This window comes from Crocodylus porosus, unplaced genomic scaffold (genome assembly GCF_001723895.1).
Source record: "Crocodylus porosus isolate Cpor-Errol unplaced genomic scaffold, CroPor_comp1, whole genome shotgun sequence".
Lineage (NCBI taxonomy): Eukaryota > Metazoa > Chordata > Crocodylia > Crocodylidae > Crocodylus > Crocodylus porosus.
In genome coordinates this window covers 26,748,325-26,764,959 of record NW_017728918.1, presented here as the reverse complement: position 1 = coordinate 26,764,959, position 16,635 = coordinate 26,748,325, and the positions used below count along the sequence as shown (strand labels likewise).

General features: G+C 41.3%; 2 protein-coding genes across 3 annotated transcripts in view; one reads left to right on the top strand and one right to left on the bottom strand.

The window, feature by feature from the left end:
• The first annotated feature begins 6 nt into the window (after positions 1–6).
• Positions 7–12,650, top strand: IAH1 (isoamyl acetate-hydrolyzing esterase 1 homolog). Of its 2 annotated transcripts, none has more exons than XM_019537415.1 (6): positions 7–98; positions 2,966–3,018; positions 3,533–3,681; positions 5,842–6,003; positions 11,425–11,543; positions 12,329–12,650. In XM_019537415.1, exons 1-6 carry the CDS (start codon positions 24–26, stop codon positions 12,509–12,511), a joined length of 741 nt encoding a protein of 246 aa, XP_019392960.1. In that variant the 5' UTR covers positions 7–23; the 3' UTR covers positions 12,512–12,650. The 2 variants fall into 2 exon arrangements, with proteins under 2 accessions (XP_019392960.1, XP_019392959.1); XM_019537414.1 differs by having other exon boundaries at positions 2,936–3,018.
• A 1,014-nt stretch (positions 12,651–13,664) lies between these two features.
• The window catches only part of ADAM17 (ADAM metallopeptidase domain 17), a 41,077-nt gene continuing 38,106 nt past the window's right edge, over positions 13,665–16,635 (bottom strand). Inside the window, exon 16 of the mRNA XM_019538142.1 lies at positions 13,665–15,323. Coding sequence (XP_019393687.1) covers positions 14,979–15,323 — 345 coding nt within the window. The 3' untranslated portion in view covers positions 13,665–14,978. The remainder of the gene's footprint in view (positions 15,324–16,635) is intronic.

Here is a 16,635-nt window from a genome sequence, read left to right as displayed (position 1 = left end):
CGGGGCGGTGCGGCGCGGCGGGGATGGCGGAGGTGGGCGCGTGTCGCCAGCTGCTGTCGTGGCCCCGCGTCCTCCTGTTCGGGGACTCCATCACCGAGGTATCCAGCCCGCCGTCTCGGCGTGGGCTCCCCCCGGGAGCGGCGCCCTCTCGTCCCAGCTCCGCACGAGCCTTTCCCGGGCTTTGCCGTGAGGCCGGCTGCTAAGGACGGAGCGCGCCGCTCTCAGCGCGGGCGGAACCCGGAGCAGGACGTGCAGGGGGTGGCAGGTGCTGGGAGGAAAACTCTGTGTCCTCCGAGGCTTTGGACAGAGCCTGATGTCGTTGGGGTGGGACTCGAGACACCTCCCGAGGTCTCTTCCAGCCGCAGCTGGCCGTGACTCTACGGGAGAGGGTCCCCTCAGGATGAGGCAGCCGTGGCTTTTCTGCGTGAATCCCTGGGTGTGGAGTTGTAGCGAGGTTGGGCTGGAAGGGACCGCTGGCGTCCCAAAAGCGGGATGGAAGAATATACGAAAGGGTCGTGAACAAACTGTAAAAATGGGTTGTCCTTTAAAGGAAAAAAATGGAAAACCATGGCTTTTCCCTTGCAGGCTGGCAGAGCTCCAGCACACAAGGAGACCCCCATGCTCCCCACACACCCACCCCCTGCCATACACACTGGGGACCTGTGAGCAGGGGGCAGTGGGTTGAGAGTGAGGGGCTGGGTCAGGACTGGCAGTCCATGTTTACAGATGCGTCCTGGTACAAACAAGGTTGAGAAGTGCTGTAAGGCAGTGATTCTCAGCCTTTTTTTGCACCAGGACCCATTTGTAAAAATCAACGGCCAGTCCTCTCCCAGAGCCTCTCACTCTCAACCCCCAGGTCCCAGCCCCCCAGTGTGTGGGGCAGCATGGAGGGGGCAAGCAGACCCTTGCAGGCTGGAGCTCTGCCAGCCTGCAGGGCAAAAGCTACAGTTTCCTGTGTTTTTTCTCCTTTAAAGTAGAATCCATTTTTAAAGCATGCTCATGACACTTACATATATGCTTGCAACCCAGTTTTGGGTTGCGGTCCGTGGGTTGAGAAACACTGCTGTAATCCACATCCTGCGGCAGGATCATCCTTATCCAAACCATCCGCTACCAACATAATCTAAACTCTACACCAGACTACCATCCACCCTCATGCAACACAGACCTAGCACCCTAACCTGCTACAGGTAAAGCAGGGGAACCACAGCAGGCAGTGTCCTACCTGTGTTAAATGTTATCAGTATCTGCTCAGGAGGTCCTGGGTGGAGGTTTCCAGAAGATGTGGCCTTTGACTGCCTTGTCCTTAGTGCCATTAGTTCTAGTGCAGTCTTCAAAAATAACATCTTCCACCCAGCCGTGTTGTGAGCCCTGCTTCATGGAGCCCAGGTCCCTGTGTTGGTGAGGTGGCAGAAGATTTAGGACTGCTTTCTGCCCTGACGCAGGATGATGCTGGTGTGTCCAGAACCAGATTTAGTACCTAATCCTCTTTCAGCCTTTCGGGAGCTTTGTAATAGGATGAACTTTGTGAGAGCTCCTTTCTCGAGGAGTTCCAAAAACTCATCTCTCATCTGGAAGAACTCAGTTGTGACCAGAAAGAAATCTCTGTATTCAAGTCTGACGTCCTGTGTTGTCAGGTTGGCCAGAGCATTTAAAATAAGATACTGATAGAATTTTACGACCTAATCCAAACAGATATCTTCTGTTTTTTAAAGTTCAGCTTGTTTGTTATTTTTTAGACATAAGCATTTCCCTGCAGTGTTTGAAACTCGGACACAGTGACATTGTGCTAGGATGCGAGAATCAGAAAAGAAAGACTTTAAATGGAAATGGAAGTGAACGCTCTAGTGGCACAGTCTGAAATGAATGATCAAACATAGCATAAATACGGAAAAGTAACTACAATTCCTTTGTTTTGATAATCTAAGAAGTTATTAATAAAGATGGGCAGAGGCTAGGTAGCCATAGCTTTTAAAATTAAGTTAATGGTTCTCTGCCCTATACAACTTGTCTTGCATAACTTTTGAGAGCTACTTGTTGACTGGTCTGAAATGAAAGCACAAGGACCACATTTAGAAATTATCAAATAATACTTTGCATTACCCCATCATTACTAGGTACTTGATTCATGTAATCACTTGGGGCTCAATACTACACAGTTCTTGGGTAGACGGACTGAGATCAGTGATTGCTTTGACCCTGAGAGGACCCAAGGGTCCTTCTCACAATGTGCACTCCTCATACCAGTAGTGTTCAACCCCTGGCCCATGGGTTGAATCTAACCACTGGCATTGTCTCATCCAGCATGTGGTGCTCCTCACACATCTGAAAATTTGGTGGCAGAGGAATGGTGGTAACTCCTGGCTGCCAAATATCCAGACCCGTGGGGAGCCCCTGGCCGTGCCTACTAGATTGGGTGGCCCAGGGCTAGGCAGAGATAGTACCAGGCCCCAGCACTTGATCCTGGTGCATGGGGCTTCAGGCCCTGATCCTGTGATGCAGGGCTAGGTGGGAGTGTCATGGGACCTTAGGGCTTAGTCACCATGGATGGATGGATGGATGGGTGTGATCGGGCAGAGGCAGCACGGGGTCCAATTCGAGTGTGTGGGGCTTAATCCAGCTCTCAAACTGTCCCAAGGCCTCTCACTTGGCCCACAGGGCCAAAAGCTTGAACACCACCTATCCTATGCTGTTTTGTAATACAGTAGCAAAAAGTATGTGCTGAGAGTGGAGAAATAAGTCTATTTGACCACTATGAGGCTAGGATAAGGTCAACAGTAAACTTTAAGGAAATGCTAGTGGCTTCCTCTTGAAAATATGTTGGGACACAAAGGGGAAAAAAGTCCATTAAGTGAGGGTGGAGAAAATAAAACGTAGAGCAAAGAGGTGAGGTGCCATGCTGAGCAAAGAGGTGAGGAACCATTATTTGTTTTAGTTAGGATCTAATTGTGTCCACTTCATTCAGGCTGCCTTTCAGGAAAACGGATGGGGAGCATCGCTTGCTCAGAAACTAGTCAGGTGAGACTTATCGCATTTTTTGTTGTTATATGTAATTTACAGGATGAAAGAAAGCCCAACAGTTTCCTGCAGTGGATCATTTTCATTTTGAAAAAATGACAACTTATTTATATTTGGATTTATAAAATAGTATGGAAGGTCTCAATATTTTGCCTCCGTGTGTTTGTCTGAAGTCCTTTTTGAAATATAGTGGAGAGCTGGGGTGAAAAATAGAAGAGAATTAAAAGAATAATGCCCTGATCCTGCAGTCAAAGCTCTATGTATATAGATCCTTATGCTCACGTGAATCCAGTTTCAGAATTCAAACTTTTATGTGTAAACTTGAACGCAGTACATATAGTTTATACATATACTATATAAATAGGAAATTATCATTTTGCAGTTGTACAGCATTTGTGAAATGTTGATTTTTATAAGAATAGAGAGCAGATATCTTGCCAAAATGTTTTAAAATGTCTAAATTGTGGTTCTCACTGGGGGGGATTTTTTTTTGTGATACATGTGTTTATTTCAGAAAATGTGATGTGTTAAATCGTGGACTGTCGGGCTACAATACCAGATGGGCTAAACTAGTTCTTCCCAGATTGATCAGCAAAAGTTCTAATGCTGAAAACACAGTTGCAGTTACCATCTTCTTTGGAGCCAATGACAGCTCTTTAAGAGGTAGGGCCCTTTTCTTTTTTTTTCTGAGTTATCAGACATGGTGCGCTTTGTCTACACAATAAGCTAAGTGCAGTAGCACATCATAGCACCAACAGTGCTAATATGCTGCTGTACAGTGTTATTAGGCTACTGCACAGTAGCGTCACATAAAAGGTATTCGCTGGCACTACTGCGCATAACTCCAGGTACTGTGCATAACTCCAGTGTAACTCCAGTTACTGTGCGTTTATTTAGTACTTGATTATAATTACAATAATTACTTGATTACAAGTATAATCAAGTACTAAATAAATGTGCAGTAACCAATGCAGAGTAGTGTCTTATGTAGATGAGCCCAGTGGAACATACAGATCTCCGGGTCCTAAGCATCATTGTGTTCTTACAACATTTGCTTTTTAAAGTTTACACTATTGTATTTTTAAGTATTGAAAGCATATGTATACCATTGCCTTTTGCTGCTCTCCTTGTACCCAAAGCATTCAGACATTTCAAAAGACGCAAATGGCAGTATTTAAGTAATAGATTTCCACTGACTCAGCATCTAACTGCTATCTTTGTGTTCGAAAATTGTCTTTGACTGATGGAACTGAGTTTGAAGGTTAGTGAAGACATAAGTTTGGTGGCCTTTATGTGCACTTAAAGGTGTGTGTACTGACAAGTATAAACATTCTAACGGTCTTTGTAAAGGTAGTACATGAAGGACCATCACTCTGTAGAGTTTCTTTCAACAGTGAAACAATGCTGTAAAGTTATGAGAGATGCGGACAGAATCCATCATTTCCCCCCTTATTTTGGTGTATCTAGATACTTTATTAAATCTGCTGTTCTCTAACTATCTTTAGGGAGGGGCTGACATCGGGTCTAAACTGTGGCAGTGACCGTGTTGTGCACTGCTTAAAGGTTTATTCTAAATGTTTCTCAATGGCAGTCTCTTGCAGAGGGTCGTTGTCTTTCACGATTGTGTTATCTGTGGGTCTGAAGATGGCTAATGAGGCCTATCCAGGATCAACAGACTGTTGCAACTTGGGCAACCCTGCAGGGTGGGCAGCTCGGGTTTTTGATTCAACTGTGACATGCTGTTTCTGCTTCTCCCGCTTTTCCATCTCCTGTTGTTGTCGTAAGGTTTCAAAATACAGCAGACTCTTTGCAGCATATTCTTCCTTCATTTGGGGTAGTCCTGAGTGATAGTCTCCCACTAGCTCGTGTCAATGTTGCATTTTTTTTCAAGTTGGCCTTGAGGATGTCCTTGAAGTGCTTTTCTAGTCATGTTTTGAAGCATCTTTTTCTACTTTTATTATTGAAAATCACCCTTACTCTTTTTTCTGGCTGTGTTTTTTTCTGTTAAGTCCTTGTAATGATTTGATTTTCTGTTACTAGAAAGCTTATGTGTTTGAGCGTTAACCAGCCTTGTCTGGCACAGTTGTTAATTGGGAAGGAAGTTCTTCTAGCTTTTAGCATTTTCAGCCTCACACGTTCATAAATCATGAACCTGGTCCCTCAAGCTCCTGAGATTCTCCTGATTTTTGAAATAGTGAATAGTGGATTGTCATTTTATGTATCTTTTGGCTTTTGAGCCTTTTGGTTGCATGTACTTCATAATTCTAAGCTTTTCTCTGCAGCCACAGTGGCTGGAAACTTTGAGTTTGATTTAAAAGCTGAGATGCTTATGCAATACCTAGTGTTCTACAGGCACGTTATATGAGCAAGTAACTATGAGATAAATAAGAGTAGGGATTTACAGGGCATCAGCTCTTTTGTAGTATGTGCCCATGTATGTGTATTTTCCCTGTTGTAAATAGCTAACTTGCTAAGGTCCAAGCACATGCATGGAGAGTAGAAATCCCCACCCTCCTTTACCTCATGGTAACTTGTCTGTATGCCAATGCCCTAAAAAAACAGAAAAAGTCACAAGGCTGAAAAACAACAGAAGAGTTAGCAATAAGTTATTTTCCATCTTATTCCTGTAAGCTGCAAGTGCAAGTATTGAGCAAATGGCTGATATATTTTGGATTTTGCTTTACGTTGTTTTTCCTATCACAATTTATATTTCACTGTTTATATAGAACTATGTATTGAATATAGATAAAATGCTCCTATCCGTATACTGTCTAAACAAGACCTTTAATTGCAAATGAGAAGATAAATTTTCCCTCTCAACAGATGTGAATCCCAAGCAACATGTTCCCCTGGAAGAGTATGCTGAGAACTTAAAGAGCCTGGTACAATATCTGAAGTCTGTAGACGTTACTGAAGACAGAATTATTTTGATAACACCCCCTCCTCTTTATGAACCAGCTTGGGAAAAGGAGTGTATTGCCAAAGGTAAAAGGAATTCTCAGGTTCGGGCATTAAAAGGAAAGTGTGTGAGGAACTGTCCAAGTTGCTGACCACAGGCTGATGCGTGATTTGCTTTGTACCTCTGCCAGATGATATGTCTGTTCTCTGAGCCAGTAGAAAATGACTATTGGAACTTCTTTGAAATGCCCCTCTGGAGCAAACTAATCTTTTAAAAGTACAGTTTTGATTTGGCTGTGCATTATTACAGCTGAAAGAAAAAGCTTCACTTTAAAAATATTAGGTTGGGTCCCAGAACTTTTCTTGTCTACATAAGAAATGGTGACTTGATAATAGTAAAACTCTTGGCTGTCGCATAAAATTGTAGAGGTGTCTTAGTTGGACTACTCCAAGCCTTAAATCTGTTCACAACAAGAAGTGATGGCAATGCAGTATGTCACAAATTGTCTATTACAACGTAGTCATCAGGGTAAGCAGGAATATCCCACCCTATGTTTTATTTTTGAAAAATAATACCATGAGAGAGTAAAATTCTGACAATGCCAAGAAAGTGACGTCTGAGAAAAAGCAGAAAAGAATAAAATCCTTGTGACTTTTCATTGTGATCTTTAAACTAACTGTTACAATGGAGACATGACAGCACTGCTGATGTCTTGTTGAGGAGTCTTTCCAAGAGCTAATTCTCAGCAGTGTAACTAGCCACAGCTCCATTGACTCCAACTGTGACAGTTTATACCATCTAAAGGTCTGCCTTCCTTGTGCTCACATTTGTTTGGACAGCCTGTGCAGTGCCACGGTATTTGCACTTTGAAAAGACTTGCTGAGTTTGCCTTAGATAACTAAATAATACCTCAGCATTTACAGTGTTCCCTCGATTTCAGTGAATACCCAGGGGGATATTGCATGTGCTGAGGTAATGTTATTTAATTAGCTAAGACAAAATTGGAAAGTTTTGAAGAGAATCATGTATATAAATTGCAAGCTGATGGATTCTTTTTATCCCCCAAGGACAATAGTTCCATAGAATAGTTCCCTCCCCACTCTGCCCTGACACAGTAATGTATGACTCCTCAATTTATAACTCTTTGTATAAAGCTTTCTATCATTGTATGCAGATTCCTAGCTTTTCAGCAGGCGGTTGTGCAGATAAGATTTAGATGAATGCATCTGTGCATTGATAGTCATAGACCATACATTAGCGGTCTGTTCTGCCTTGCATTTGGTGTGTGCAAAATAGAAGAGATGAAGATAGATCAGTAAATAAGCGAGAAATATAACACCCTGTGCTGTACAAAAGATACTGACCTGTTGGCATTAGGAAGATGCTTCTACTAGAGGCATGTTACTGAATAACTGTTGATGTGCGATTTTATAGCTCGCTGAAATATCTAGTACATTGACTGCTAGGGACAAGGGCAAAGGTACTGGACTTCATTGTCTTTTAGTCAGGTTCAGTAGGGCAATTCCTGTATTTCTGTTGCAGATGAGAGAGAGTCCTAGGTTTAAGTATCAACTTTAAACAGATAAAAAGTTAATACTTGCAGCGTTTTCATTCCATTATTATAGCAACACTTTGCCCATCTGGATTTTTTAAATAGTAGGTTATGTTTGACCCGTCTTTCCTTGTCACTGTGCTTTGCTGACATGTGGGAGTGCAGCTTTTGTCTTGCTTTCAAATATGGAGTCTTCATAAATTCCTTGTGCACTTTTAAACTTTAATAACTTAGGTTGCAGGTATGATAGAAACAATCCGTAAACAGCATTTAAAACCAAATTTATTAAAGTTTTAGGACAGCTAGAGTACACAATGCTAGACTTCAACATAACCACCATCCATCGTGATACAGTGCTCAATCTGATCCTCCAACTCCTTGAAAATGTTTCCCAGTTGCTCTTGAGGTACTGCACTAATTGCATTGGTGATCCCAGCCCTAACTTCCAGCAAAGAATGTGGTTTTGACAAGTAAACTACACTTTTAACATGTCCCCATAAAAATAAGTTAAACAGCAACAGGTCAGGTGAATGAGGTGGCTGAGCATTTGGTCCACCTCTGCCTAGCCACTTCTCTGGGAAAACGTCTTTTAGGAACTGTTGTACATTCAGAGCGTAGTGGCACAGAGCTCCATCTTAGTTAAGAATAAATTCATTATTACTTATGTAGTCTAGCATTGTATACTCTAGTTCTCCGAAAACTTTAATAAATTTGCTTTCAAATGCCATTTACAGATTGTTTCTATCGTACCTACAACCTAAGTTGTTAAACTTTAAAACTGCTCAAGGACTTCATGAACACCATGTATTGTTTTTTAAGTGTGGTGGTTTCCAAAAAATTAAAAGATGGCTTTGTTTATAAAAAGGCCATATTTATTAAAAACCTGTGCACTTTAATGTTGCTCTGTGCCTCAGTTGCTTGGATAAAGAGGAACAATTGAATTAATTATCCGGAGGAGAAAAAGACCCAAGATCTTTTAATTGTTTAGAACAGCAAAGTTTAAATCATCATCTATATCATTGAAATCCATATTTGAGTTAATGGGTATTGGGGAACAGAATTATTTTCACTGGAATGCCAAGAAGACCTAGTCAAATGTCAGCACCCCATTGTTATAGGTGCTGTTCATACATAGAAGAAAAAGATCTTGCATGCTTGCAGAGAGCTTCTAATCAACCTAAGTGGTGTATCAGAGCACCAACAGCCTGGCTTTTTTGTCGATACCAGGGCAAAGGGACCTAAAGAAGGATCATGTTTATGAGGAGCTCCTCAAGCATGAGTGGCAGAACAAGAGAAAGCACAAAGCTGCTAGTCTGAAAATGTATCAAGGCTGGTATTATGGGCCAAATTCAAGGAGGGGAAAAATTCAATAGTGAATGACATTTCAGTAGTGAATGCTAGATGATGGCAGGGTAGGGGATAGGCTCTGAAGGGTTTTGAAAGTAAAACCATGCAGCTTAGTTTGATTCAGTTGAGAAGACAGCAGCGGACAGATGCAAAAGAAGGTAACGTTTTCCAAGTGATGGTCTAAGAGATTGTTCTTTTCAGCGGCTTTCTGAATAGATATGAACACAGTAAGATTGGATTTCTCAAGACCAGAGAAAAGGAATAATCTTGATGCATGATAATGAAAACTTAAGCCCTATGGATAAATAGAAAAGGTTATATCTGAGAGATGTTATGCAAAAACCACAGACCAGATTGAGGCATGACAAGTCTATATGTGAAAACCAAGAGAGGTCAGTGCAGCAGAATGTAGGTCTGAGTGATAAACAAGACATCAGTGCTATGTACTGTCATTAATACAGTAGATGCATGGGAAGGGGAAGATGATAGTAAGAGCTCTATTTTAGTGACACTGGATTTGAGGTAGGTGTTGACACCACATCTAAGTTGTCAGAGACAATTTGAGATTTTACTTTTGACAGGAGAGACATTCACAGCTCAGAGCTATTCACAGAAATGATGTTTGAGTTTGTCTGGTGCATCAGATTCAGCTCAGGGTTTAGCAGAAAAAAAGAAAAGGACCAAAGGCAGAGCTCTAAGACCGTCACCCTATCCCACAAAAAAATGGAAAAACGTGCTGAAGAAGCAATTAGAGAGGCAGAAAAGAAACCAGAAGGTGGAATCACAGAAAGCAAAGCACAGAGGGTTTTGTTGAAGGAGGCTGATCAAGAAGAATGAAGATGGAGTACTGGCTCTGAGCTTTGTCATGGAAGCAGTCAGACTCTCTGGCAGGAATAGTTTTCATGAAGTGTAAGGAGTGGGCGGAGTGGGCGTGGATCTCCAGACAGTGTTTGACCATGATGGAATGGAAAAGGGTGGTGGTTGAAAGCAAGAGGAGTCAAACTTGTAAGTGTTGTGCTTTTTAAAGATGGGAGAGGCTAAAGTATATATTTTGATGGGAAAGAGCCAGAGATTTAAAGAATAACAGAGTGGGTGAGAGGGAGTTCAGGGGATGGGATCCGATGGGGACATGAGGACAAATGGAAGAGAAACTTCTGCCCCTGGAACAGGTGAGACAGAGGGAAAGGGAAGGCAAACCAAGGTTAGGGTTGCTGAGGTTGTATTTTGTCATTATGCTTTTAGATGGACTTAACCATATCCTGTGTAAAGAGAGAAGTAGAAGAACATTTGAGGAGTGAGTCAAAGGTGGAGAAAGACAGTTGGGGTTAATGGGTATAGTATTCAGTTAATTTAGAAAAATAGTTATTTTTCTAGGAAGTTGGCAGACCTGAAAAAGAAGAAAATGGGTGTATAGTGGAGGCCCTAGTCATTTTTATTTTGGAGGAGTTCTGTAGCAGGAGTGCATGTTATAGAGAGTAGTATTGACTTTGTAATGGCAGAGACGAGCCAGAGTTAAGGCTGTGCTTTTGTCTACCTTTATCAGTGGAAGAATTGGGGGAGAGGGCTAAGAGCAAACAAGAAATTATCAACACTAATGAACTCTAGAAGCCCTGGAAAAGCTAAGTGACAGAGCCTGAAGAGACCAAGTGATGGTCAGAGAAGAGGATTTCATCAAGAGAGATCTGCCTTTGATGCCTACCAAGTCAAGTGCATGGCTGTTTTTGGCCTACTGGAAAGCTGAACCAAGGTAGCAGGTTGAACAGTGTAGATACAGGTAGTTTAGGGTTTGGATGGGTCATCATCAATTAGAAAGTCACTGAGGTTGAAGAGTGGAATATTGTGAAGGGAGGAAAGCTCATGAGGAAGAGTGGGGTGGACAGCAATGGCAGCATAGGGATGGAGAGAGGTAGTGTATCATTTGAAAAAGAGAGAGTTGGAAGGAGCAGGGGCAGGCAAAATGTGGCCTGGGGCCCAGATACGGCCCACCAGGCCATTCTGTCCGGCCCATGGGGCCCCTAAAAAGTTCAGAAAATTAATATTAATCTGCCCTGGGCTGCCTGTCACGCAGCCCTCTGGCTTGCCAAAATGCAGTAAGCAGCCCTCTGCCCAAAATAATTGCCCGCCTCTGGTTTAGTGACTTGATATAAGCCCCTTTCTAAAAAGTCTTTCACTTTAATACTTTGTATATTGAGCATCAGAGTTTCTGTAAAACTAAGGATTCTGAGAGAGTAGCTGATCTCTAATAATTTGCTCATAAATACAGTCTTATTTCAGGATCTCAGAAATATTTTACAAAGGGAATACTAGGGTTAAAAAAAGAGATCAGAATGACCTGTTTGGTGTTAGTGAGTTGTGAACCTGTTCTCTTAATTCTGTCCCGCGCTCTAGCAGCATAAGTGCGTGTGCAGTTTTATGCAAATCAGGTAAAGTCTGCCATTGCCTCTTGATTTCACCAACTGCACTTGCTAAATTAAAGCATGTTGAAATGAAACATGAGGCTGACATGAGGACTTCAGAGATTAAAATGGATTTAGCTTTGTGTTAGTTTGTGAGGTTGCATCTTATGCTTTAAAGTCAGTAAAAAAAATATTTTCTTGATTTCTAACAGGTGACAAATTAAACCGTCTCAATTCCACCACTGGGGAATATGCCAAGACATGTGTTCAAGTAGCTAAGGAGTGTGGGACTGATGTAATTGATCTGTGGACACTTATGCAAAGGAATAAGGTAAGGTACAGAAAAAGATTTCATAAAAATGTCTGGCTTGTGCAAAGCAGTGTGTAGCACAGTGCTTGGGGGAAGCAGTTGACCCACTTCTGCAGAGATGAAACAAGGAACCATTATAAATTACACTTTTGTGGGAAAATATCTGAAATTAGAAAACTTCATACTGGGCTAGGAGGAAACTTAAGGGTGTGATGCGTCTCAATACACCCCAAATATTCAGCTTGGTTAGTAGATGATACACAGCTGCACTAAAGGTAGATGATTTACTGTATAGATTTCTGTGAAGTAGATTACCAGGCAGAAATTGCACCCCTTACTGTGCTTGTACAAGTAGTTTCATGATTGGCTCTTTTGCAGTGCAGCTGGGTGAACACCACCAGCATATTGAAGCCAGTCTCCGTAAGTGCAGACCCCCTAAGCAACTCTTAATCTGCAAAAGAGCTGGTTTTTTTCTGTGGCTTGAAAATGTGATCCCTTACTCTGCTCACATTTGGAAGCCAGTTTGAACCTTTGTGAAAAATCTTAAACTATGGTAGACAATAATACTACTGGTTGGACCTCTTCTTGAAGCAGTGCTATAGATCTTTGATACTTTTCTTATATTTTGCCTCTGATTTGGATAAATGTACTGTAGGTTTTGTCCTTTGGGATCCTGGAATAATTTTAGAACCAGAATGGATCAACCTGTATTTACTGGCCAGTTTATTTTGACGTACCATGAAATTAGCTGTTAGGGCCTTCTATTTAAATTTTAAAAAAAATAATGTTTTTAATCTCCTTTACAGGACTTCTCTTCCTATTTATCTGATGGGCTTCATTTATCAGCAGAGGGAAATAATTTTTTAGCAACCCAGCTTTGGTCCTGGCTAGAAAATAAAATATCTGCATTGCCTTTGCTGTTTCCTTACTGGCGTGATGTAGATCATCTGAATCCTGAAGGTAGCCTTCTAGGAACTCCCGCTCATTGAATTACCTATTTCTTAAACAGATGGAGTTCTGTCCATCAGGCTTATTTTCTGTGGTTTATAGTCAGGCAGGAGAATAGTTTTAATGTTTTCTGATTTCTAGAGATTGTTTATGGAAAAATAAAGTTACTTTTAGACCTTCCAATGCATCTGTTTGAAATTATGTTCAGTAGTTGATACATCAAGATTAAATTTAGATAATTTATTAAAGTGTCAGAAACTTCTGAAACTTTTTGGCTGGACAGAATATTTCAAATGTAAATTTTATACCTTTCCCACTGTAACCATGGAACTTCACTATTCCTGCAAATGACACTTTCAGAAACTTTCACTAATGTAGAATGCAAGATATGCATCAAGAACCTTACTTGCCTTTAAATTCTTTACCTCTTACAACTTTAGATTCATTTCTGTTAGAAACTCTTAACTAGAAATCATATACAAACTTATGGTGAGGATCACTTTTGTAAGTAAAAGGCACCCCAGGATCTACTGCCCCCACCCCTCTGGCCAAGTTGTCTGGGCTCTTGCCCAGCCCAGATGGCAGGGCACATGGCTCATGTACAATTGAGATCGACTGGTTGGTGACTGCTGTCCTTGAGGTTTTGAAACAAACAAACAAACAGTTCCTTTCTTATAGGCAGGCAACAGTTAAACTCTGAAGATGCAAAGTCAAGCACTCAAAAGAGATTTGAGGAGTGGGAGACTCAACAACACAGTATCTTTACAAAGAAGGCAGATGTCATTACTTTCTAGGTCTTACATGTTCCTGTTAGTCATTTTGCTCGAGAGAGAGGGGAAAACATGAGCCCATGTTTTCTTAAATCTATAAGGAAAGAATCTGGGGGGCGGTGTTAATTTACTGTATAAAAAGACCATGGTCCATTATACATACGAGGCCTAGGATAAAATAATAAAACTTTTATTTATAGAATCATAGAAAATTAGGGCTGGAAGAGACCTCAGGAGGTCATAGCAAGGGAGACTTTTTAGTATTTAATTAACCACTCTAGTTACATAACTATAGTTACCTCCAGTTTTAAGAACAGGTTAAGCCTCAATATATTTTACCCTGCTGCCGAGGCAAGAATTAATTAGTTGACTTACAAAGGTTTGAGTAAATATTGTGTACAAGTCTCACTGAAAGAAAGAGTCATTCTATTAAAAAAGCTTTTATTTTTTTACATTGTACTGGGAGTTGAATCAACTCCTCTCACAAAGCTTACCACTGCTTATCAAATCCAAAAACCAGTGTAACTAAAAATAACATGGCTGGTTAAAGACAAGAATACCATAAGGCACAAGTTCAAGTATTAGTGTAACAAGAATCTTAGAAACACATTTCTTTTGTCACAGGTTTCATTAACTGCCATCAAATTTATGTTCATGTTTCCCTCTCTAAAATTGGCAAGCCTTGATTTTTCAGAGTTTACATTGGAGCTGAAATCAATGATTTTTTGAATAACCAGAATTGATGCACCAAGTATACTATTTTTTTCAATGAAGCATTATATGGATCCTTTTAAGAACTAGCTTTTCTTTTAAGTTTCTTGGCAACAGACTTATGTATAGAAGTTTGAATCAAAGAAAATGATTTCACACTGAACCTCGGTTAAAACCTGGGCCTAAGCTTTCTCCACTTATCCTAGATAAGAGTATGCCTTGTTTACCATTGCAGATAAGAATTGTAATTCAGACTGAGAACACTTGCAAGTAAATGGTTTTTATGCAATGGAAGTAATGAAATGTAAACAAGTTGTGACTGAAAACAGCTTTCAGACAATGGGGATATTTTCAGTGAATTATACAAGATTTTCATTGCTGTGCAACTTCTGTTGGTTTTTAAATGGAAGCCATGCAGTGAAAACCTTGTGCCAACTCAGTGTGCATCTGTTGTATTTGTCATACTCCAGTAAAATGCATTTTAAGAAACAAAAATTTCATTGCACTCATCCTTTGTTCTCAAAACAAAAAAATACTTTATACTGCTTCGAGCTGAGCATACAGGTACTTAAACTGCTAACTGCTCTAGGCTTTGGAGGAAGAGACTTTTTTTTTCTGTTTTCTTAAAAAGAAAAAAAACAATGCTTTTGTGTGTCAGTGCTGTTCAACTACAAAAAGTTAAATTATAAAAATGCTAATATACACAATCTAATATCCAGCAGGATATTTATTCCATTTTACACCACAGGTTGAAGGAAATGTTAAAGATTGAGAGGGGAGGGGAAAAAAGCCAAACTGAAAAAACACTAGTTTTAGTCTGAATTTTGTTTCCAAAAAAGACAGAACGTTCTAGAAACTTAAATTAAGGAAGGTCATACACATGACCAGCATCTGCAGTAGGTCACTTCCTTATTTCCTCTCAGAAATATATACATAGATCTATATTTATAGAAATGAAATGGTTTTAGATCAAATAGATGAATTTATTTTGCACACAGGAGTCTCAGGTTTGGAAGGCAGCAAGACACTAGCATTCTGTTTCTTTGCTGTCCACTCGATTTTGACGTTGCAGTTTAAAAGATGAAGCTTTCTCACTCCTGGTGACAGGATGGTCTGTAAGGTCCTCAAAAGATTTGGCAGCTGAGCTGCTATTTGGGAAAGGGTCCTTTTCAAATGCATCTTCATCAATGTGAGAGTCAGTACTTGGGTCTTCCTGAATAGTATCCATTCTTTGGTGGTCCTGTTTTGGTGCTGTGGCGACTGGAGGCATCACCATGACTGGCTGCAGTGGCTGATGCCGACTTGTGGGCTGTGCAGCAGGCTTGATAATTCGCACAGAGGCAGAGTCCATGCTGCTGAGCATTTCAACGTTCTGCAAGATATAAGCAACTGAGTCAGGTGGGAATGACAGGAGCATGCAGGAGGGAGAAGCAAAGTTTCAACAACTCAGGACATAAGTAACATGTTGGTTTGGGGCAGCCTACTTGAAGAAACAAAAGCTTTAAAGAGATGTCCCAATGTTACTGTTTCAAACTGCAGTCCAGAGTTGGCCTCATTTAGTTCAGTTGATTGCACTTTTGCCATATAAATTTTCTTGTACCAGTTCAGATGCTAAGCTAAGGCTGTTCAGCATTTTTCACCTGTGCTGCTGCAGGTCTTGTGTGCAGTAGTCTACTGTCACCCTATAAAGCAACGGAGGAAGTGGGCGGGGGGGGGGTAGGGAGCTGCATGTCCAACATTACCCAACCTTTTTATTTTGGACCCAATCAAGCAAAATGTAAAATTAAACTCTTCTGTCTTAAGTCTCGGCTAGGAGGAGAGAGAGTGGCCTGCTGCAACTTAATCCAGATTGGACTGAGATACTGTTAAGAGAGAAAGCGATGGCAGAAAGAAAGCATCAAGCTCCTTTACATAAGATTCAGCCTACCCTTTTGTTATTCAAGTTTGCACCCTGCCGGGTTCTCAGTGTTCTAATATGTCAAACAGCAACACTAGCCACAAATTTGTTGGTTAAACTGCTGTGATAACCTAGTCCAATCTTGCATGCAAGTTAAGGGTGCCATGCCCTGTGCTAACGTAAACAGCAAATACCACAGGAGTTGAATTGGAGCATAATGCAGAGGAGCAAGGGGGAATCATTTCTGCTGCAATGGAAAACATATGGCAGGACTGGGCAGAGTAAGTTGCTCCAACAATTAAGAGGAGGTGGGCAAACAGGCTGGGAGAAATGAAGTAGTTGTCCCCAAATTGCACTGCAGATCAGTGGTAGAGCCAGGGGTAGGACAAAGGCCCCTCAGTCTCACATTGGTACCACATGCACTGGCCTCTTTCTGCCTAAGCAGAAAATTGTGCCTTTGCTATGGTTGAGTCAATGTCTGCCATATGGAGAAAACTTCAGCTGTGCATACAGGACCTCAAGTTTCAGCTGGCACAAGAGGCGATACTTGTTTCAGTTGCACTTCCTGGAAAGGCACATAGCACTTCTGCTCTGACATTGTACCAGCTTCCAACCATTTCCAGAAGGACACTAAACAATCAGGACCGTGCTCTCAGGCCTGTCCCTATGCCCATTAAATGCTTTGGCAGTAAAGACCAGCCAAGAGCACTTTGGTTTGTGCAGGAGAGAAGTAGAGGCAGGGCAATCTCCAGCATTTCTGGTCTCCACTTCCCTCTCTGGTTGCATA

Excerpts from the sequence above, each read along its gene's own strand:
- IAH1 (XM_019537414.1), top strand. The coding sequence starts at position 24 with ATGGCGGAGGTGGGCGCGTGTCGCCAGCTGCTGTCGTGGCCCCGCGTC. Across the intron at positions 99-2,935 it reads TCGGGGACTCCATCACCGAG|TTAGGATCTAATTGTGTCCA; the intron begins GTATCCAGCCCG and ends TATTTGTTTTAG. Across the intron at positions 3,682-5,841 it reads CAATGACAGCTCTTTAAGAG|ATGTGAATCCCAAGCAACAT; the intron begins GTAGGGCCCTTT and ends CCCTCTCAACAG.